This window comes from Tamandua tetradactyla, chromosome 19 (genome assembly GCF_023851605.1).
Source record: "Tamandua tetradactyla isolate mTamTet1 chromosome 19, mTamTet1.pri, whole genome shotgun sequence".
Taxonomy (NCBI): domain Eukaryota; kingdom Metazoa; phylum Chordata; class Mammalia; order Pilosa; family Myrmecophagidae; genus Tamandua; species Tamandua tetradactyla.
The window spans coordinates 40,183,245-40,207,868 of NC_135345.1; the positions used below are offsets into that span (position 1 = coordinate 40,183,245).

At 37.4% G+C, this 24,624-nt stretch overlaps 1 protein-coding gene across 6 annotated transcripts in view; it reads right to left on the minus strand.

Moving 5' to 3' along the window:
- Window positions 1–895: 895 nt before the first annotated feature.
- LOC143663134 (uncharacterized) overlaps window positions 896–24,624 on the minus strand; it is a 67,877-nt gene continuing 44,148 nt past the window's right edge. For 5 of the 6 annotated variants that reach the window (XR_013165822.1, XM_077136595.1, XM_077136596.1 and 2 more), the window contains one exon: window positions 896–2,761. Coding sequence is in view for 5 of the 6 variants with exons in the window: in XM_077136595.1 (XP_076992710.1) it covers window positions 2,667–2,761 (95 nt within the window). In the remaining variant the exon portion in view is untranslated. Of the gene's footprint in view, window positions 2,762–14,710; window positions 14,735–15,163; window positions 15,240–24,624 lie in introns of those variants that run through there. The other variant, XM_077136592.1, reaches the window with a different exon arrangement.

Here is a 24,624-nt window from a genome sequence, read left to right on the forward strand (position 1 = left end):
AATAATAGGGTGGTATATGGGGAAGAAAACACCTAATGCAAATTATGGACTGTAATTAACAGTAATATTATAATATTTTTCCATCAATTGTAACAAAGGTTCCACACCAGTGTTAATTGTTAATAATAGCAGGGTATAAGAGCTTTGAGGGTTTTCTTTTTGAAGCAGTGAAAATGTTCTAAAATTGATTGTGAAGATAAATGCACAACTCTCTGATTATACTGACAGCCACGGGTTGTTCATGTTGGAGGAACTGTATGGTGTGTGAATAAAACTGGTTTCAAAACAAAACAAAACAAAAGCTCCCCAGGTGATGCTGGTGTGCAGTTAAGGTAAAAGAAAGAATGATAAATATAAATGAATATTAACTATATGAAACAATCAAAATGAAATCTTGTGGAGAATTATATTGAAAATTATAATACATAATAGAAGCATTAAGTCAAGGCAATTAAATGAACTTACAGTGTTTTAAGGGTCAAACAGTCGATTAATATTGTATTTTTGATGTCATGTATGCACATTGCAAATATCTAATGTAACCACTATAAGAATTACAGGACTGAAATAATTTTAAAAATTGTTAATCATTGCAGAAGAAAGAAAAGAAAATGGAATATAGAACAAGCAGTACAAATGAGAAAGCTGAGTAAAATGGTAGATTTCAACCCCCACAAAAAATATCAGAAATTACATTGCATGTAAATGTTCAGATGCCCTGATTAAAAGGTAAAGATTATCACACTGAATTATATTGAATTTTATTGCTATTTGCAAAAGATAAATTTAAAACATAAACATTCTCAAATTATTTTCTTCTTTTAATTGCAAATAAAAGATGGAAAAGATATACTATTTAAACAATAATCAAAAGAAAGTTGGTATTCTACAGCAATATCAGACAAATGCACTAAATAAAAAGTCACCCCACGATGATAAAATAATTAAATTAATCAAGATGATATAACAATTCTAAATTTGTGTATAACTAATAGGATATCTTCCAGTTTTATGAAGTAGAAACTAACAAAACTAAAAGCAGAAATTGACATGGGAGTTTTTAACATACCTCTCCAAGATCTGATAGAACATCCAGCCAAAAATCAATTATTATTGATTTTATTCAGGAATACACTTTCATAAAATTGATTTAATAGACCTGTATAGAATACTGCACCCAACACTTAGAGAATGCACATTTATTTCTGTAAAAAAAATTTTTTTCTGTAATTTTCATGCAAAATTACAAAGATCTGGAGCTTAAGTAAATCTCAAAAAACCTCGATTGGAAGCATCAGATTATGTTGCCCAACCAGAAGTGGAATTAAACTAGAAATCAATAACAAAAAAGTATTCAGAAAATTGCCATATTCTTGAAAATTTTTAAATACACTTCCAAATAAACATACAGAGTCAAAGAAGAAATCACAAAGGAAGTTAGAAGATATTCTGGAGGGAATAATAATGTAAATATGACAAAACAAAATATATGGTTTGGTGCAGCTACAGCTGCATTAAAAGTGAAATTTATAGTCTTGAACTGCCTTAATCTGAAAGCGAACGTTCTCAAAAAATCTATGGTAAATAGTGTACTTATTGGTGAAATGATAAGCACTCAACCTCAATAATACAGGTAAATGCAAATTAGTACCACAGTAAAATTTCTACTATATGCTCACCAGAATGGATAAAATTCAAAATATTAACAATACCAAATGTTGATGAGGATAATTAAAACTTATATTGCAATTACTTTGGAAAATGGTTTGGGACATCTACTGAGCATTTCATATGACCTAAGAGTTCACCTTCTAGGCTTATATTCACTAGAATTATGTATACTTATACACTCTGGAGACAGGGGGTGATTGGGGTAGACAGGACCTTGATAGGAAAAGTGAAGGAATTATAAAATTCAAGGTAGGCTCTTTGTGCTTTTTTTCTCTGGGAGACTTTGAATTGAACAGCTTTCTTACAAAGTGCTTTAAAGGTGCTGGATCTTCTTGGAGCCTTTGAAATATCAGTCATTACTCTGAGTATTTGACCAAAATTCAATAGGTATAAAAATAGAAAAGATACTTAATTCAATGGAACTGTGATCCAAAGAGGAGATGGGGTACAAAAGTAGAATAGGAAATCCAGTACAGATGCTGAGGTTAGAAAAGGAGTTTGACTTAGTGACTCTAGTTACAAGGAATGGAACTGTGGCAAGACAAGAAATCAGAAAAGGCATTATATAACTGTTCCTTTTTACACACACATACACACACACATACCAGGCAAGAGTTTTTTTTTTTTTTTTATTTCATCAGGACTTCCAGAGCACACTGGACATGACTCTAACGTGTATAAGATGATAAATAGTTAATGGCATTTCTGTCCACCATTCACTACACTGAATTTCTTAAACACAAAGGCAAGATTTTACTCAATTTTGAACCCAAAGTGGCTAGCACAAGAGGAGCTCAATAAATTCTGGCTTAATGAACAGACAAATGAAAGATGAATGATACAATTCTACTCACAGAAATCAGGGTTCTAGAACTTCCCAGCCATCTATGAAAAACCACCAAGTGGAGCGCACTGAACATCCTTTCCACAGTTCTCTCTGACTTGACCCATTCTTTACCATCACCAAATTTCTTCCCAGTTCTGCCAGGAGTAGTCTACAGCCTGAGGGCATATTTCTTGGTTTCTCTTACTTCATCAAAAATGTGATGGATGTTACCCTTGAATGTTGCTTCCATTTTCATCTCAAGATCTGGGTGAAAGTAGATTTCTGTTAGTAACTGTAATAAAAATGAAGCTGTGCAATACAAGTTGAAGATTTCAGCTCTTTGTGATGTCATAATTTATAAATTGATGAACTTACTTAAAAAACCATTACATGTTCTCAATAAATTTGCTTTTAAAAAATCACATATAATGAGATCCTGTAAAATAAATTTTTTCAACATAATAAAATAATTTTTATATATTCTTTTCATATTTTAGTGTAAGTTCCTAGCAACCTCCCTAAAAATGAACTGTCCTTATTCTAATATTATATCCTTCCTACTATGTGTGGTAAAATTGTATCCTTATTACTTTGAGTGGTGAAATGTCCTTTCCTTTATGATATGATGAGAGTAATAGTTGTTTATGATTTCTTCTTTGGTTTTTTGAAGTTTTAAAATAATTTTTTGTATGCTGCATGGTGGGGGTCACATTTCATTCTTTTTCCATGTGACTATTCCATTATTGCAGCACTAATTGTTGATTTTTTTTTTTTAAGAAGTGCATGGGCTGGGAATTGAACCCTGATCTCTCACATGGCAGGCAAGAATTCTACCACTGAACTAGACTTTTACCCCTGATTTCTTGTTTTTGATGTCTTTTATTGACATATTTTAAAAGTCGGGACACCATACACACATTCTTAAATTTAAATATACATATTAGCAATCTATGCAATTTCAAATCTTGTATTCTAAAAAATTGAGGTGAAATATCCCTCAAGGACATGGATGCAAAAATTACAAACAAAATTTTAGCAAGTTGAACCTAACATTAGAAAAACAAAAAAAAAGGTGATATAGCATGACCAAGTGGGATTTATCCAAGGAATGCAAGGTTGGTTTAACATTCAAAAAGAAATCAATTTAATTCACCATATTCACAGACTATATAAAAGAAAAAACACATGACCATCTCAATAGATGCAGAAAATGTATTACATAAAATCTAACATTTATTTCTCATTAAAAATTAAAAACTTCAACATCCATAAAAAAAAAATCAGCATCCTGATTAACAAACAAAAATTCAGAAAATTAGAAACAAACTTCCTAAACCTGAAAAGAGCATCTACCAAAAATCTACAGAAAACATCATAATTAATAAAGAAAGACTGATTATTCAGAAACCGAATAATATTCAGTCACTGAGTATCATATGTGTACTTTGCACTCATAGATTCAAGTTCAGTAAGCAACAACAACCATAGGGTTGAAAAAGCACAGATTATACATTATAAAAGAGCATTATCTCAAAACTATTTTCATAATAATATTTTAGATGTCATTTGTCTTTTTATTCCCATTCTCTCACAAGTGTACAGTGGAGTTTTCCAGAGTCTACATCGCATGAGATATTGGAACAAATTGAGTGTAGAAGCAGATATGAGAATCCAGATAACTTCTATTAAGCCAGGAATTAAAGAGGTTTGCAAAAAATGTAAAACAATGCTACTCTTCACTAATTTTTTGTTTGGGAAAATACAGTCATTTTTCATTTAAAACATGTTGTTTATGTTAACAAGTAATGGGCGTATCACTGGTTTCCAATAACACCTTTTCCTTGCCTTGCCTCTTTCTGACTGAGGGATAGTAATAGCCTCAACATCCCTAAGATAAGAAATAAGTTAAGGCTATCTGATTTCTTCTATTCAACATTAAACTGAAGTTTCTAGACGTTGCAATAGGGAAAAAGGAGGAAGAGGCAATGGAGGAAATAAAAGGCTTTCAGATTGAAAAGAAAGTAAGCCTGTCCTTATTCACTGACAACATTATCATCTATGCAGAGATATGATGAAATCTATCTAAAAAGCCTATGAGACTAATAAATCAGCTAAATAGTGCTACTGGATGCAAATTTAATACTCAAAAATCAATTGCATTTCTATACACTAGCAAAAAACCACCAGAAATTGAAATTAGAAAACAAAATATCATTTACAAAAGTATTAAAAATTATGAAATACTTACAGAAAATCTGACAGGAGATATGAAAAGCCTGCACATTTAAAAGAACAAAATACTGCTGAAATAAGTTAAAGAACTAAATAAATTAAATTAAATACTGTTTTCACAGATTGGAAGACTCAATGTTGTTAAGAGGTAGATTTCTCCCAAGTGATCTATAGATTCAATGTAATCTCAATTGAAATCCCAGCAGATTTTTTTGACAAAGCTGATTTTGACAAGCTGATTTTAATATTTATATGGAAAAATGAAGGAACTAGAAGAGACAAAACACCACTTAAAAAGAGCATACTTGGGTGGGCCACGGAGGCTCAGCAGGCAAGAATGCTTGCCTGCCATGCCAGAGGACCCGGGTTCGATTCCCGGTGCCTGCCCATGTAAAAAAGAAAAAAGAGCATACTTGGAAAGTTTATACTATCTAATTTCAAAACCTATCATCATAAAGCTATGATAGGCAAAATGGTGTGTCACTGGTATCAAGGTAGACCGGAGCAAACTTGTTTATCTCACTGATCAGTGGAACAGGAGAGAAAGTTTAGAAATAGACCCAAATATATATATAGTCAATTTAATTACTTATTTTATTTCTTTTGTCACCTGTATGGCAGAGGCACACTTCATTATTTTTCCATGTGAATATGCCATTATTGCAGGACCATGTTTTTTTTAATTGCAGCACCATATTGTTGAATTTTTGTTGTTTGTTTTGCTTGCTTGTTTGTTTTTTGGTAAGTCCATGGACTGAGAATCGAACCTAGGTCTCCAACATGGCAGGCAAGAATTCTATCACTGAACTACCCTTGCACCCCTGGGTCAATTTATTTTTTACAAAGGTGTAAAGGTGATTAAGTGGAGAAGGATAGTCTTTACAATGAATGGAAAGAGGGATTACAAAATAACATGAAGAAATTTTGGGGTGTGATGGATATGTCCATTATCTTGATTATGGGGATAGTTTCATGGGCGTGTGTATGGTGTATATATGATATATATATATCAAAAGATCAAGTTGTACACTTTAAGTATATGCTGTTTCTTGTGTATCAATGATATTTCAAAAGCTGTTTAAAACATATTTGTTAGAAAGATAAATGTCAGCTTATGTAGTAGTATAAGTGCTAACACTTAATTAGACTCCAATAGTTGACCTAGAAATAAACTACCATTTGTAACTCTTTCTATGAGAAAATGCCTTTTTGAGTCCAATCAAATTATAAGTTGTTGACATGAAATCCATTTATAATCTCATTGCACATCTCTATGTTGGGCAATAAAGAAATAAATGTTTTTCCCAAATGAATACCAAATCAGTACAAATTTATAAGAATATTCAATCTCTATAAACTATTCACAAGCTATGATTTGTGCATCTCATAGTCCAAATTTGTTGTTTCACTCAATAGCATTTGTTCACTTGTTAATTACTCAACAAAAAATTTTGAATTTACTATGAGTTTAAACTTTCTGATCATTATTCATGGGTATCTCAATATTTATTTAAATAATCCTTTCAATATCATAGCCTTTCAGTTCCTTGACCTTCTCTTCCCCAATCAACTTTTCCTCCACCTGATTTGAACCACCTACTTCTATCGTCATACCCTATTATTGTTACTACCTACAATCTTGCATTTAAGCATCCCACTCTTTGCCATCAGTCACCCAGCTTACCCTCTGTAGTACCTCAACTTCAGCAATTCTTTAATTGTAATCCATTGAGTCTACTACTTTTTCACTGCTCCTTACAAACTCCACACTCTCACTTCCCTCCTTAGTCAAATTAGATTACAAGGTCCATCACTATAACTACTCCCTTACATAACATCCTCATTTCTCTGGCATTTCTCATTATTCTGCACTACTACATAAAGAAGCAGACATTTTTGGTGACCTTTGTCACATGTTTTCCTTGGCAACCCTTCATTTCAGCAACAGTCATGGTATATGGTTCAGTGGCTAATGAAAAGTATCCCACATAAATGCTTCTCACAAATCTTCCTGTTGTGATGACTCAGGGCTTTTTCTGAAGCCATGAGATCCTACTAGACCTGTTGAAAGGTGCAATCTGGAAGTGCTGGGGAGTTAGTTAATTACAGGGGCAATCTCCAACGAATGGAGAATGGGAGCCAGTGAATCAATGCTCCAGCCTCTTGGTTTATGGAAGGAAAATTCTGGGAGATATTCTATACTCTTCTTAGAGTTCTTGATGGAGCCAAACCCCCATTTATCTATGATTTCAACTTTGATAATGCAGCTTTGGCTTTTCCTTCTCAGTTTCATTCTCTCCACTCTCTTACTTTTTACTTCTGGGAATCACTTACCAAATAAACCAATTGCATCCAAAAATTTTCCTTAGGCTCTGCTTACTGTAGAATCCAACCTCAGAGAGTTGGCCAAGGGTGGCTCTAGAAAGCAGACATTTAGGATGGAATCAGAAACAGTATTACACCCACCAATCAGATGGCAACAAGGACCCTATTGCTGCTGGTAAGTTTGCTGGTGATAAGTAAGATTGTGCCTGATAAGCTTGAACCCCCAAATTTCTCTGAAACTTCTGGGCTAGCAGAAGCAATCCCCTAGTGCTAACTAGCTGAGGGCATCTTTGCCTGCTTAAAGGACATGCAAAGACCATTCTGAGGTGGATACCTTGCAAAATTATGCTATCCTCCTCAAGATCTTCTCCCATCTTCATTCATTGCTTCCAGACCAATAACTGGGGTTAAGTAACTCAAGTACTAAAATACAGATCCTGTTCCAAAAGAAAACTTTGTATCCTCATAAAGAGCTGCAGGACTTGGCTAATAAGTATCAGCATGAACTAGAAAGACACATGGGGGAGTGATCATGAGAATGATAAGTAGGACTGGGACGAGGGTAGCAGCATAAGAGAGGTTATTGACTTGGGCACCCTCTTAGGATTAGTATTAATAGGTTTCTGAATGGCTCCTAAAGGCTTGGACATGAGGAAAGTTTACAGTAAATTTGGGGGGGGGGGGGAAGCTGGAACTGTCTTGGCAGAAAATTGAGAAAGGGGTCAAAATGCACATAGAGATTGGAAAGTTGGGATAAATTTATTCTGTAAGACCTATGCTTCTTTAAAGAGTTCAGAGGACAGTCACTTCAGAAGGAAATAAGGAATGTATCAGTGAAGGATAACAATATCTTTGAGAAGCTTATTGGTAATTGTCCACTGTAGGCAGTTGATTCTGCCACATAACTGGGCTCCCTGATGTCAATGGGTTGATAGGATTCCAGAATAATAAGAGCTAGATGTTGACACTTAACATTCAGAGGCAAGATGAATGTAAAACATTACAAGCCACAAGGCCAGAGTAGCAACCATAGTGTCTAACCCATAGAGATTTCTATGATGTCTAATGGACCATTTAGATGGGCAGCCAACAAAGGTATGCATGACTTGTAAAACTAGACAGAAAAATCAAGAGCTATCAAGCAGAAGTTTGATGTACCCATAGTTTTCAAGTCTAAGCCAGTTCTCAGACCCAGATCCAAGGTTCCCTTGAGAAAAGGCTCAGTAATGTTTCCACATTAGTGACATTTCTAGGGATTCAATTGTCTAAGGTATGTGCATATCTTGTAAGTTAAGAAAGAGACACAGTGCTTGGAGGACACCTTTGGATTTTGGAGCAAAATATACTATATTTGGGAATACTGTTCTGACTTACATATTGGGTGACTTAGGAGACTAGTAGTTTTGAGGGGAATGCAGAGCAAGAGAAGGCTCTGCAGCAGATTCAGGCTGCTATGCAAGTTGCCCTCTGCTCATAGGACCTGACAGGTCCACTGGTGCTAAAGGTATCTGTGACAGTTAGGGATGCCATGTAAACTCTTGGCAAGCCCCAGCAGGAGAGTCATAGGATAAAGCCCTAAGGTTCTCCTGGAGCTGCCTTCTTTGGGAATGAACTACCTTCTGTGTGAAAAGCAGCTCCTGACACGCTGTTGGGCCATATTAGAGACTGAACCTTTCTCCCTCCAGCAACTGCCTTATTTTTTTTCTTTACTTCTCTCTCTCTCTCTCTTTTCTTTTTCTTTCTTTTTTTTGCTACCCATTATAATAAAGTTTCTGTACATAATTTTCTGTATATTCACTGTCTCCATTTAATATTTTCCAACCCTTCTTGAAACTACTCCAATCAGCCTTTCATCTCAAAATTACACTAAAACTGCTTTTGCGATATTCATGAATGACATCTGTATCCCCAATCCAGTGTCTAATTTTACATCCTCTTCTTATTTGATCCACCAGCAGGCATCTGACCCAGCTGGATACTCCTTCCTTATGACAGAGTCTTCTCTTTTTCCCTGTCTCTTGGTTCTTTGAGGCAGGATAAGAACCTTGGCTGGATGCTTCAGATATCTCTAATTACTAAATGTTGGAATTCCCGAAGTCTCAGTCTCTAGGTGGCTTTTCCTTTCTACCTAAACCTTCTTTCTAGGTGACCTCATCCTATCTATAGCTTTAATTTTTTTTTTTTATGTGCTGCCCATTCTCAAATCTATATCACTAGCCCTATGCTCCCTCCTGAACTACAGACTCATATATGCAACTGTCTATTTAACATGTCCACTAGAGGGTCTATTGCGCATTTTGGACTTAATTCCAAAAGCAAATTCTGGATCCCCTACCTCCAAACCTGTTCTTCCCCCCAACTTTCTCTATTTCAGTAAACAACAGCCCCACTCCTCCACTTCCTCAGACCAAAGACCTTGACTCATTGCTTTTTTTCTCTTTGACCGTACATTCATCCATTTGCAAATCTTGCCATCTATTCCTTCAAAATATTGAGAATCTGATCAGGCTTAAGTCTAAACTTAGATTATCGTAACCTATCTCTTTGCTTCCATCCTTCAATTCATTTTAAAAACACTGGCCAGAATGATCCTGTATCACTTCTGCTGAAAATCCTCTACCAGCTTCCTGTCTCATTCAAAGTAAAATTCAGAGTCCTTGCAATGGCCCATAGGGCCCAATGAGGTCTGCAGTGCCTTTCTCTGATACCCCTACGACCTCATTCCTACCACTTTTCCCTTCACCCTCTGGCACACTTCCTCTGCCCTGAGCACCTGCCCTTCAGTTAGCCTCAGGGCAAACTCCGTCAATGCTGCTCCAACTGCACATCCCCAGAAACACCAGTACCTGAATCCCCACTATATTTGCCTTCATAGCATGTCTCACCATCTGATATATTATACAATATAGATTTGTTTATTTTCAATCCTGCCTCCCATCTCCCCCCAAAAAGGCTATAGGTTCTGAGAGAGCAAGCACTTTTGCTTTGGCTCATTTCTGTGTTCTCGGTACTTAGAACTGTGGCTGGAATAAGATAAATGCTCAACAGATTTTTGTTGAGTGAATGAATAAATGTCAGACCCTTTGCTCAGCCTTGGTGGGGGAGAAGAAATGTAGACCAAAAATAAATAAGATGCAGCCCCATCATTTAGGGGGTTTCCAGCTTGATACACTGCCCCATGGCACAAGATGTGTACTTCTGTAGGCCTCAATATTAGTTGTGACAATAAAAATGTACTTCATCATAATAAATAACTGATTTCATTGCTTCTTGCCCCCTCTGAAGTTATGATATTCCCTTAGTTCAGAGACTTCCCATAAATCCCTTTACTATAGCAATTTCAGACATTAACAACCAAATCCACAGATATTTTCTGCTCTCCTTGGAGTAGAAGACTTTCATGTGGCCAGGTCTGGTCTTACAGAATAGACAAAGCAAGAGTTTACTAGATGTTTGAGTGACAACTCCTACACCTCCCGGAGGGCCCCTCAAAACTCCCCCCTACTCTGGTTCTGCAGAACCTGAAATTACACAATTTACAATTCATTGACCTCTGAAAAAGCAAGTCATGCCCCAAGGAGAGGTGCAAACAAAAGCAGTCCCAAACCAGATTCCTTGTTGACATTGGTCTCTGGTTACACACAACCCCACCACCACCACACAACCCCACCGGCCTGTAAAAAAGAGAGGAAATTCGGTCTTCAAAGCCAGTGCTTACCCACTTTTGTCTGTCTACAGCAAAATCCCTTCCCCCACTCCATCCAGAGGACACACACTGCCAGTTCAGAAACACAACTGCTGCAGAAGGAGGCAATTTCAGGTTACACACTATATATAGCTAAAGTAACTTATAGGCCTGGTCTCATGTTACTCGGCTTGGCAAGGGTGTAAAGCCTTAAACAATTCCTCTCAAGCATGCCCTGTTCGAATCCCCTTTCCTGCTCAAAACCCTTCCTTGGCCCAGACCCTGGGAGTCACTTTTCTTCTTCCTGCCACTCTCAGTGTGCTCCCTTTCAGCCTGCTTACAAGGCGAGGCCTTTTCCCATCTGGGCCCAGGTCAGCCCCAGAGCTGCAGGCTCACAGGGCTGGCATCTCACTTGCTATTACCTTCTGTCCCCAGAATTCCAGAAAGGCCTTTTCCCTGACCCTTCTCCTGTTCGTCAGGGCTGGGCTCTGAGGGGACAAATACAAGGCCCAGATAAGGCACCTCTCCCATCACACACCAACAGCAGATTCCACTTATCCCTCCTGCACCTGTTCTCACAGCCCCACCATTCTCAACACTTCGTTCTGTACAGCCCTGGAGTCGGGGCAGAATGAAACAGTATTTATCAGTCCCAGTTTGGGATGTGGGGCTCATCTATGCCAGCTGCAGCATTTTTCACAGAGGAGAAGACCAGAGCAGGAAAGCTATGCACTAGAGATCAATTATCCTTTAGGGTCAGAGTGGGACAGGGGTCCCTGATTTACAGACCCAGGCCCTGCCTTTCCCATGACACTACCTTCACTTATGTTTCTCAGAAGCTTTTCTCTTCCTGATCTTGTCTTTTTTTGTCCTACCTTTTGAAATTTTCTTAATTATTTCTTCTAGGATTTTCATTCCGGCCCAACCCACAGAAACATCTCAGTAACTTCACTCTCATTACACTAAAAAGGCTCACAGTGACAACATGGATAAAACTTGAAAACATTATGTCAACACAAGAAGCTGGACACAAAAGACTGCATATTGTATGATTCCATTTATATGAAATATCCAGAATGGACAGACCTATAGAGATAGAAAGGAGATTAGTGGTTGCCTAGGGCTGGAGGCAATGGGGGTTTGGAGGTGAGAGCTACTTTATTATGTGCCAGCCACTCTGCTAACTACTTAACTCGGATTATCTCATTTAATTCTCATAACAAACAAACAAACAAAACCTTTGTGGCAGATTTTACCCCTATTTTAATCAAGAGAAAATGGTGGCACAGCAAAGTTATGCTACTGGCCTAAAGTTGCATAAGTAGAAGTAGGAAGGCCAGACTCACCCAGGTGGCTGATCAGAACTCCAGCTCTTAACCCCTTTGCAGAAAAGATCTGCTATGTTTGGGGATTACATGTGGCTTGATAACGGTTAGATCTCAGCCTGCTTCCCGAAGGCTGGTGGGAAATAAGTGTGGAACAGTAGTTATGGGTCCTAGAAGACTTGCAGAGGAATTCGAACCTAATCCAAAATAGAGGAGCTATTGCCTTTTTAGCTGGGGAGGGATATGTTTCTTAATCACAAATCTGGTCAGGATTTGCAACTGGGAGGGAATGGGAGTGGTTAGGTGGGATTTCGGTGATTTTTTTTTTTTAACTACTTTGCTTTTATTTCTAAGGCAGCACAATTTTTTTCTAAATTTTCCTTGATTTTTCTTTGAGATGTGTGTGTATGAAAGATAACTTACGGATGGCTTGTATGGTTGGGGAGGGGGTCGTGCTAGGGGGCAGGGAAACAGTTTGGAGTTCACTGGCATCCCTGTGAGAGGAGGTGTTGATGATGTTGGCTAATATTTAACTGAGCACCCTCACTACACCAGGAATGTCTTGAAGACGACAAATCCGATACCCAAAGCAAGAAGGAAGAAGGGAAGAGAGGAAGAGGACAGTTAGGGGGGAGGCCGAAGGGTAGAAGAAATGCTGGCACCATGCTGAAAACTGTCACACCTTAATATTCATCTCAAAGTATTAAAGATGCCATTGTTTTTGACCCATAGATTCTCAGTACTCTCTTTCCAAGAAATGTTTTAAAATACTTAGGAACTCATGATTACATCATATCACATCTGCCTCTCAACTCCACTCCTACAGCCAGAATCCTTTTAGGGAGGGTGTTGTTTAGCCACACCCTTTCCTGGAATTCTCCTTTTGATTTTTTTTTTTAAGAAATTAAATTAAGTCCTGGAATTTGTTTTATCAGATCTATTCTTTTTTCACCCAAAGATCAAGGTCCATCAGGATACCACAATTGCCTTGGAAGAACATACTGTGCAAGAAGAATAGCAGAAGCTAAGGCTAAGAGAGCCATATATGCATAAGCCTATATGTAGCAGCTATAAGATTTATAACTTGCACACACAACAGAAATTCTTGGCCCCAAAAAAACAGGAAAAAATTTTTCCATCATGCATGTTCTTTCCATTATTTATGTTCTTGCCTCATGGCAAATGAGAGAAATGCAATTTCCCCACACCACCACCACCTCCCACCAGCATTCTCACCAAATTCATACTTTCTCCACATCTATTAAAAATAGGGGTGATAGTTTACATAAACCATTAAACTAAATATGAGAAAACTCAATATCTCCTGGAATTGGTACTTCTGCGTTTTCCAAAAGAATAAATCATTCTCCTATTCTCCTTTGTTTGTTGTGACACAAAATAGGGGGAAAAAATCTAAATTCTATTAGTTTTGATCTGGAATGCAAATGACAGGCACCAGCCTTCCCATCTCACAATGAATGCCTTGGAGAAATGCTGTTGTGCCAGGGGTGGGGGAAGAGCTGTTTTCAAAGAAACAAAACAAAACGGTAGACACTCCAATGTCCAAATGTTGGCCACATCTAAACTGGCCAGAAACTTTGGCGCGAAAACTACAGCCTACACCTAACGACACCTGAGTGGCCCAGAAGCACAGAGGTATCTGGACTGAAGTCTGAACTATGAATGCAGGGTGCAGATGGGAGGTTTGAGTGTGAGAACATGCCAAGTACATAACAAAACTCAATTGAAAGGAGCCAAGTTCAAGATCACAGCCTGAACTTGAAGATAGGAGGCAGCAAATTTCACAAGATTTAGGCATAAAAGAAGATAGTCATTGTTTTTTCTTTGTTAGATATTTTAAATACTGAGTAGGAGCAGCATCATATTTGCTTTTCACTGGGTACATTTTCATGATAGAGTCAATACTTTGGAAACAAAATTCTGTATTTAATTGAGTTCTGCAAATATTATATCAAAATCAGTCCTATCATCATAAAAATAAAAACCGATTTATTTTGTTTAACAAATGTTTATAGAAACATGCATATTTATGATACAAGTATAAAGTGAAACAGCCAATAATATTCTAACAGCGTTCCAAACTTCGATCTCAGTTCTGCCTATTTTAATCTACAGATTGACTTGTACTGGTGAAGTGGACTGGGGAAGATGAGAAAGGAAGTAATATTTTTTTGAGCCTTTACAATATGCTAAGCAACCACTAAGACACTCAATTAGACATCTCTAATCCTCACAGTGGCCTTGTGAACTAGGTATTATTATGCCTGTTTTACAGATGTAGACACTGAGGCTCAGAGAAGCTAAGTAACTTACCCAAAGTCACACAACTACTGAATAGTAGAGGCAGGCTTTTATATTTAAGATCTTTTCTCTCACATATAAAGAGGGCCATTGTATATCACTAAGTATCACAGAATATGAGGAGAACCATGGCGCTAATTGAAACCTTGTGAAAGTGAGGTGACTTGTGGTCAGATTTTACTATTTATCAGAGAAAATTTTCTGGGAAGATATTTATATACTATATTTTTATGTGCCAGAATTTAAAATTGGAGTTCATAATCAAATTGACAACATTATAATAATATTATCTCACCTAATTTTAAGACATTTTCACATTTTCTTTCTTCATCTTTTATGGGCACAGTTCTGGAAATGAAGTGAAAAACAAATTCTGTTTTAGCATGTTCTCTGCATTTCTTAATTTTCTTAGCTAGTACTAGTGGCTTCTATACGCAAAAAAGTGAGAAATCTCCAAATGAAACTTTGGAAAAAAGCTAATCACTTCAAAGAAGAGCAGGCATGGGGGATATTTGCTAAAAGATAGCACCAATATTTAGTTATTTGGGGGGAAATGACAGACCCGATTAAAGAAAAAAATGCAAATAATCCCATCAGATTACCTAAAGAAAAGTTTTTTTTTCTGTCCTGCCCTGAGATCATATTGCTATTTAACCTGTTTTTAAACATTTTCTATCCTTTAAGCAAATGTTCTGTGCTTGGCTAAATGAGAATGTTCAAGACATGCCTACCACAGAAGGATAAAAAACCCTTGGCAACATTCCAGAAGAAATCTACCCTGCATAATGTGTTCCAGCAAATGTTCAATAGCCTTCTGGTGAACCTGCTGGCACAGTGCACACTTCAACAGGATCTGGAAAGAACAAAAGAAAAACTGATAGACATTTTCCTTTTTGTCAGCCTGGTGAAGGAGCCCTCAGCTCATTTTAGCAAACTTTCCAAGCCTGGAAAAATGAATGTGTATATGGCTAACTTACAAACTCTGCCCTGGGCTCTGGTGTAATCTTTATTTTACTACCTTTGATTCCCTGAAATTCAAGTATAATTATATTGTCTTTTCATCCAATAAAATGTGCATTAGCATTTGGTTCCCTTTAGAGTGTGTAAATTTAGAAAAATGTATTCTTTCAAATAACCAGTCATGCTTTCATAATGAGAAAGCTTTAGACGATACATAAACTCTTAATATAATATTTTAAAGCAGGGGACTGGAGGGACAAACTTCTTCACAATGTTTCAGAAGTGTGTTCATAATTGACTAAAGCTCTTAACTTCTCCAGATATGCATGCAAAAATTTCACTAAGAGAAGAAATAGTAAAGACTTTAAATTGAAATCCATTTTCCTCTTATAAAGTGAAATAGATACACGTGTTGGTATTTTATGCCTCTTTGCAACTTTTTTTAGGATGAACATTTTTTATTAAAAAAATAAAATGATTGAACATTTTACAAGTCTACTAAACTGTGGCAAGACTTTTGGCACCAATTCCACCCTTGGCCATGAGGGAAGGCAGGGTTGGGCTGGGCTAACACCAGGGTGTGTACCAAGAGCCTGTTTGACCTTAAATGCCCCGAGTGGTGGAAAAGGGAGAGGGACAAGGTAACATTTTCTCCATTCAAGGTCATAGAACAAATGCATAGTTCTAAAACTGAACTCACTTTGCAGGAAAGAAGTTACAGATCCAAATGCCAGGACTGGGAGAGAATTTATACCCTGGAGAAAAGCACTGATGGCCCTAGAACTTCCTTTACCAGACCCCTCACTCATGGTCTGCCCCAGGCCCCTTTCATGCAGGGCCCTTTGGGGTTCCTGGGATAAGCAACAGAGCTATTTGGAGGAGGACCACTGGCTCAAGCCTTAACATGTAGTCTTTGATGGTTTTGCACAGATATACTGTCAGGATTAAAGGGAAAGGATTCATCACACAACTTCTGTGGCTAACCATAAATATTTAAAATGTACTGGGCTGGTTATAACATTCTTCTGTCATTTCTTACTATGCTGGAATCCTCATCATATGGAAGATTTAGTTCATTAGCTTTACCTGCTGAATAGTATTCCATCACTTGAAACCACCACCTTTATTTAACCAATTTCCTATTTATGACCATTTAATATTTCTATTGACTCTGGTACAATCTTCCAGCTCACCTTGATCTCCTTTTCAGAACTCTGCATTTTATTGCTCCTGTGTTGATCCATGTATTTTAGATCTATCTCTCAGACAAGGACATAAGCTTCCAGAAAGTCATCTCCATGTCCAGCTTTTAAAACGCATTATATAATAATCTGTAGAATGAATGAACTTTGAACTTTTGACTCCCTCAGAAAGCTTAATAGCAGTTTTGAACTCAACACTGGTGTAACAAATTCTATCAATCTGCTTCCTACACTTTCTTGAAAGAGAATTTTGTATTTCCAAATCAGCTTGAATGGAAATCCACTTCCTTTTCTGATCTAGTAGATCAGTACTGATCAGTACTGACTGATCTAGTAGTCAGTAGCTCCTCGAGACGCTCCAAAATCCTAACTAGTGATATAATGAAAGTTGCACCTTTTAAAGATAAGAGTGTGTGTGTGTGTGTGTGTGTGTGTGTGTGTGTGTGTGTGTGTGTGTGTGTGTGTGTGTGTGTGTGTGAATGAGGGCTTTGGGGAGGAGGAAGAGAGTAAATGGAGCCAAAATCGACCTTTGGGAGTGGCCTGTGGCCCTCCCACACCTGGAGGTAAAACCCAGAACAAAGGACTGATTGTCTTCTGAAATCAAAGCTGAAAAACAAGCACTTTTCCTTCTTTTCTTAAAAGAAAAGAAAAGAAGAGAAAAACTCATCCGCCACTTTTATTTTACACTTTTAGGCTGCTGATGTCAAATTCAGTTTTCTTCCCCTGGTAATTTTATTCTCTGACACTTTAGGCTTCCTGGAGAAAAAAAAAATTGTACTTTCCAAGGACCAAGAAGAAAAAGCAAAGTCTCTACCTGCCCTCCCCAGAGATCCTCCAGACCATTCACCCAGACTCTGGGTTATGTTATAAAGAACTGGTCTGAAACCAAGAAAACCTCACCAAAGAGACTCAACCATTGCATTGCATTGTTCCTTAGAGGAAACGAGAAAATACAAACATATCAAGGCTGTAGGGGCAAATAGGTACATCGGGACATTTCCGTGTTTGTCATGCCATTTTTTCATCTTGTGAAGTCATTTTACTTTCTTCCTAATCCAAAACACCCTTACCAGCAGTATTTGGCTTTTTTCAGTCTGATCCCTTTGCTCTCACAGTCTCCTCCTAAAATTCAAGAATGCTTGCATACATGCAATTCTGCAAAGAATTTGAAGAACTTCAAAAATACCTTGAGACCTACAGGTACCCAGGTTAAGATGATCTAAACTAAGTTAGGATTGCCAAAAATCCAGATGTTTGCAGAAACAGTAAAAGTGGCAGGCGCTATAAGTGCTGATAGTAGCTGCAAAATAAAGCCAATTTCTTTTGAATGCCAGAGAAAGAACTACTGGTCCTAGCTTGGTCTTTTTGGCCATGCTCACAGCTATTATAGATAATAAGAGTAGCAATATGCCATCAATATACTATCATCTTCCAATACAGAAAGTGACTCTGTGCCTGGAAGACAAAATGTTGGCCAAGACACAAGCCTACTGGTAATGAGGAGATTTTCTCAAAGGAAACATCTTAACCTTGTAATAAATGCCAGAAATAAATGAACAGATAATCTTGTCTTTATGTGCCCTTCACCTCAATTTCTAATCACATCCCTTGTGCTGTTTCTATCAGTAGCTACTCTATCCTCAAAGCTCTTCTTAGCCTTCTTGAACTCCAAAGACGTCTTCCTATGTCATCTTCCTTAGATCTAAACTATTCTAAACCCTTAACAATCCCAAAAACCATTTGGTCGTAAGATTACCGTCATCATAGTGACTGTCACCTATTAGAATGACTGCTATGTGCCAGCCGTGTAGCTCTTAAAATGCATCATGGACATGGACAACCATCCTACTATGTAGATAGTAGCATTTCCATTTTAAAAATGAGAAATCTAAGGCTCATAAAGAAGTAATTTGCTAAAGGTTACAAAGTCAGGAACTGGCAAGACTGGATCCAACCTTAATCCCATTTGACTGCATACACTCCATTTTAGTTCTGTTGGCCTGTGCCAGAGCCCCATTTCTAGAGTATTCTTAAATTTACAGAATTCTTAGTTTATGTTTGTACTTAGCCTTCAGTGGCTCACAGAATATTCAAGCAGAAAAGGAATTTAATGGTAATTTTGTCTGATTCTCACACTTTACAAATAAGGAAACTAGGCTCAGCTGGGGTAGGTTAGTGGCCCAACCATGTCTATCCTTTTTCCAGATGGTTCTGAGGAACAGGAACCATATGATTTGGAAAATAATATAATGCTTCTAGCACACTCTATGTGCACCAAAAGTCTTCATGCAGACATAAGAATGCTTTCCAAAAGGAGAAGTAACTTACGTCCAAGACCTCTAAATGACCAAAGCAAAGGAGAACCAAGCCAGATGGCATCTCTCAAAGCGAATGGAGTAATCCATGATGTGCTGTCCCTCCCCTCAAGGGAAGCCAAGGATGCTGCCTGATCCACAAAGCTAGTACAGGCATACCTCAGAGAGAGTGCATGTTCAGTTCAAAAATATCACAATAAAGCAAATATCATATGAATTTTTTGGCTTCTCACTGCATGTAAAAGTTATGTTTACACTACACTATAGTCTATTAAGTATGCAATAGCATTATGTCTAAAAAAATGTACATACCTGTATTAAATGGGACCCAAAGATATGAAGTAAGCACATGCTATTGTTGGAAAAATGGCGCTGATAGACAACTTGCTCAACACAGGGTTGCCACAAAACTTTATTTGCAAAATATGCAATATCTGCAAAGTATGATAAAGTGAAGTGCAATAAAATGAAGTATGTGTGTATAAAGATGAAAACAGACTAACTAAAATCACAGCAAAAGTGGTCCAGGATACTAATGCTTGCATCCCAAAGTCAATTCTATAAGGACAGCAGTGACATGCAGCTCAGTTATACCGATAATTTTAAAGCCCTTCACCTTAAATCTGCAGTAGCTGGAAGGAGGAGAGGAAGGACAAGTCAGCATTGATAACTGGCCTTTAGGATTTGTTAACAAGTTTGAATAAATGCTTTATTTCAAATGTGTTTTATAAGTCTTGAACCTGATGACTATCACGTCTTGAACTGTCCTTGAAAATGCAATACAGAAAAGGAAGAACTTATCAAAGGGCATTAAAGCAAAGAAAGAGGCTAGGCCTAGGTGTAGCCTGTAGATCATTATTATTGATGCTAATAAACATTTGTTCTATGACAATAGTGTGACAGGCCCTGTTCCGTTTACAGAAGTAACATGGTTCCAATCTTTCTCTCTCCAGGAGAGAGAAATAATAGGGAAAGAAAATAAAGAAGCAAAATACTAATTGGAATTTTTATTTTCTGAAGAGACCATTTAGGTGACCTTAATATTTTTGACACTGATTTTTGTTACTTCATTATATTATTAGGGAACACCTAAAATATAAAGTATTATATTTAATAAATCAGATGTAATAGTGGGTATTTCTTCCAGTCAACCAAGATGGCAGTGGAAGATGCTCCCTGGCTTTATTCCCCCACAGAATCCTTGAACAACTAGCAAACACTGGCAGATCCATCTTCTTCAAAACTCAAAAAAACAGGTAAAGGGTTGCAGTACTGGGTAAGTGCCAAATCAAAAACAAAAACAAAACAGCTGTTAAAACAGTAGAAGAAGCTCCTTGTGCCCTTGCAGGCCACTCCACTCCCCACACCCATTGCTATGTGAATCCAGTCTGCACTACCACTGTGGATCCCTGGCCCTGTTCCTGAGGGAGCAGAGGAACCCTTGTGCACATACCGCAGTGTCTGTACATCTGTGCCAGTCTAGCAGGAAGCAGCCTGAATGATTGAACAAGGAAATTCCCCTCTGGCTCACTGTTCTAGTTTGCTAGCTGCTGGAATGTAACACACCAGAGATGGATTGGCTTTTAATAAAAGGGGATTTATTCCATTAGTTCTTCAGAGGAAAGGCAGCTAACTTTCAACTGAGGTTTTTTCTTATGTGGGAAGGCACACACAGTGATCTCTGCTGACCTTCTCTCCAGGCCTCTGGGTTCCAACAACTTTCTCTGGGGTGATTTCTTTCTGCATCTCCAAAGGCCGGGACTGAGCTGCGAGTGCTGAGATGAGGTATGCTGAGCTGCTTGGGCTGTGCTACGTTGAACTCACTCATTTAAGCACCAGTCAATTAAATCAAACATCATTCATTACAGCAGGCACACCTCTTGCTGACTGCAGATGTAATGAGCAACAGATGAGGTTCACGTACCATTGGCTCATGTCCACAGCAACGGAACTAGGTACCTTCACCTGGCCAAATTGACAACTGAATCTAACTACCACACTCACCCTCACAGAATTTGCCCTGCAGACAGAAGCAACTTGCCTAAGTGGCCTGGGGCAAAAAAAAAAAGAAAAGGTTACCTGCCTTAAGTCATAAAATAGAGCAGTGAGTGGGGGAAAGTGTATTTCATAGGGAGTGGAGGGGCTTTCCAATTCTTATAAATAGGGGAATTTCTAAGGCCATGAGCAAGTACAAGCCCAGGACAAGACACAGGCTCAAAGAAGTCGAGTACCTTGCAGGTAACATTCACCTTGGGGTTGATCTTGATAGGAAAGCTAAACTCTGAAGGAGAATACTTGCCAAAACAGGACCAATTTTCAGTGAAAGTTGGAGGGGGAGGAGATGGTTTTGCATTGGTTTGTTAGTTTTTGTTAGATCCTGGTACTCAAGGAAATCTCTGACCTATCACTAGCTATATACAGACTTAAGGAACAAACTCTGCCTAAATCGCAGAGTTAATACTTTAAAATATTAAACTGTACAGTGTGAAACAAAAGATTACAAGACAATCAAAGAAACAGGGAATGATAGCCTTTCCAAAGAAACAAAACAGAAACCCAGAAGCTGTTTGGATTTATCAGATAAAGACTTTTTAAAAAATGATCATAAATATGCTTAAGGAGATAAAGGAAAACACAGAGAGAGAAATAAAGGATAGCAGGAAAACAACAAAGGATCAATATGAAAATCTCAATATAAAGATAGAAATTTTTTTAATGAGAGAAATAGAAATACTGGAGTTAAAGAATACAATAACTGAAATAAAATTCCTTTCCAGCAGTTTGGACCTGGAAAGAGGAAAGAATCAGTAAACTTGAGGAAAAGACAATTGCAGTGATTCAAGCTGAGGCACAGAAATAAAATAGAATGAAAAAATAATAATAAACAGAGACTAAGAGACCTGTAGGACATCATCGAATATACCAGTATACACAGTATAGATAAGTTCCACAAGAAAAGAAAGAAAAAAGGGATAGAAGGAATATTCAAAGAAATAATGGCAAAAAACTTCCCAAATTTAACAAAATGCATGAATATGCACATTTAAGAAGCTTAATGAACCCCCAAATAGGATGAATTTGAAGAGAAACATAGTAGTCAAAGTTGGAAGGTCAAGGACATGGAAAGTGTTCTGAAAACTGCAAGTTAAGCAGCATTTTCTGGATAAGATTAAGTACTGATTTCTCATCAGAAACCATGGAGACAAAAAGGCCGTGGGATGAAATATTTAAAGTGCTGAAAGAAAACAATTGCCAACCAAGAGTTTTTTCTGATGCAGCTGTCTTTCAAAAGTGAAGGTGAGGTTAAGACATCCCTAGATACACAAAAATTTAGGGATTTTATCACCATTACACCTACCCTACAAGCAATCATAAAAGGAGTTGTTCAGAATAAAAGGAAAGGACAATAGACAATGAATTGAAATGGCACAAAAAATTTAAATATATATGAATAATATGAAGCCCACTCACAGCTGGGTTCTAAGATCAAGCCTCTTAAGACACATGAAGGAGAAGAAGACAGTTTCTGAAAGCCTGGGCCTGGACACTGGCACAGTCTCACTTCCTTGACTGAGTAGTTGCAGAATCCAAGGAGAGTGGGCATAGGCTCACCTCCTGATGCGAGGAGGAGCATCAATTTGGGCACCATATTTTTAAACTGTCACAACAGCAAGCCAGTAAGAGTTGAGGCTAGGACAAAGAAGCCATGCTGGACTCTTCTTGCCTCACTATGAGGTCCCTAGTAGTCTTAGCCAGAGTAGGCCAAGGGCCTTTCCTTTACAACCATATTTCTATATCCCAATCTTAAACAATGCACTCTTAAACAACCAATAAGTCAAACAAAAAATCACAAAGGAAGTTAGGAAATATCTTGAGATAAATGGAAATGAAAAACAGCAAACCAAAATTTACAAATGCAGCAAATGCAGTGGTAAGAGGAAAATTTATAGCTCTAAATGTTTACATTAAAAATAAGAGTCTGGCAGACCACGGTGGCTCAGCAGGCAGTGTTCTCACCTGCCATGCCAGAGATCCTTTGATTTCTGATGCCTGCCCATGCAAAAAAAAAAAAAGATCAGGGGTGGAATACAAAGAGTCCAAATCAGAGACCTAACTTGACAACAGGAAGAACTAGAAAAGAAAGAGCAAACTAAACCCAATGCAAGCAGAAGGGAGGAAATAACAAAGATTAAAGAGAAGTTAAAGGAAATAAAGAATAAAAGACATTAGAGAGAGTCATTGAATCCAAAAGTTGTTTCTTTGAGGATCAATAAAATTGATACATCTTTAGCTAGATTGAAAAAGAAAACAGAAAGAGAGAAGGGACATAAATAACTAAAATTAAAAATGAAAGGGGCAAATTACCACCGACACTACTGAAATAATAAGGGTTATAAGAGGATACTATAAACAACTGTAGGCCACCAAATTAAATAAACTAGATAAAATGGACAAATTCCTAGAAACACACAAGTTACCTACAGTGACTCAAGAAGAAACAGAAAATTTCAACAGACTAATAGCAAATACAGAGATTGAATCAGTAATCAAAACCTCTCAACATAGAAAATTCCAGGACCAGATGGCTTCGTAGGGGAATTTTTCAAAGCATTCCAACAAGAACTGTCAATACTGCTTAAAATATTCCAAAACATTAAAGAGGAGGGAACACTTCCTAACTCATTCTATGAGGCCAGCATCACCCAAATACCAATGTCAGATAAAGATAATACAAGAAAGTCACAGACCAATATCCCTTATGAATACAGATGCAAAAATTCTTAATAAGATACTAGTAAACAGAACCCAACAGCAAACTAAAAGAAGTATACACCATGATCAAGTGGTATTTATTCCAAGAATGCAAGTGTAGTTCAACATAAGAAAATCAATTTATGTAATACACCACAAAGGGACTAGAACAAAGGGAAATAAAAACACATGACCATCTCAATGGCTGCAGAAGACTGCATTAGACAAAATCCAGCAGCCCTTTTTCATAAAAACACTTTTTAAAAGTGAGAATAGAAGGAACTTCCTCAACATAATAAAGGGCATATATAAGAAATGTACAGCTAACAACATACTCAATGATGAAATGGTGAAAGCTTTCCCTGTAAGACTAGGAACAAGACAAGGATGCCCACTGTCACCATTGTTACTCAACTTTACTGGAAGGTCTAGCCAGAGGAATTAGGTAAGAGAAAGAAACAAAAGGCCTCAAAATTGGAAAGGAATAAGTAAAACTTTTCCTATTTGTGATCCTGTACATAGAAAATCCTGAAAAAATCCACAAGAAAGCTCTTAGAGCTGATAAACAAATTCAACAAAGTGGTAGGCTACAAGATCAACATGCAAAATCAGTCGTGTATTTGTACACTAGTCATTAAAAATATGAAGAGAGAATTAAGAGAAAAATTCCATTTACAACAGCAATTAAAAGAATCAAATATATAGAAATAAATTTAACAAGGATGTAAAGGAGTTGTACACAGAAAACTACAAAATGTTGCTGAAAGAAATTAAAGAAAATGTAAATACGTGGAAAGACATGCTGTATTCACAGACTGGAAAACTAAATATCGTTTGATGTCAATCCTACCCAAAGCAATTTACAGATTCAACAACAACCCAATCAAAATTCTAACAGTTATGGGTTATCAGGTCGGAGCCCATTGTAAAAGGTCCTAGATTGTAAGCTCTTACAGCAGTCACATATATTCAGGAATTGTAACAGCTATTTCTAGGTTCTGAAACAATG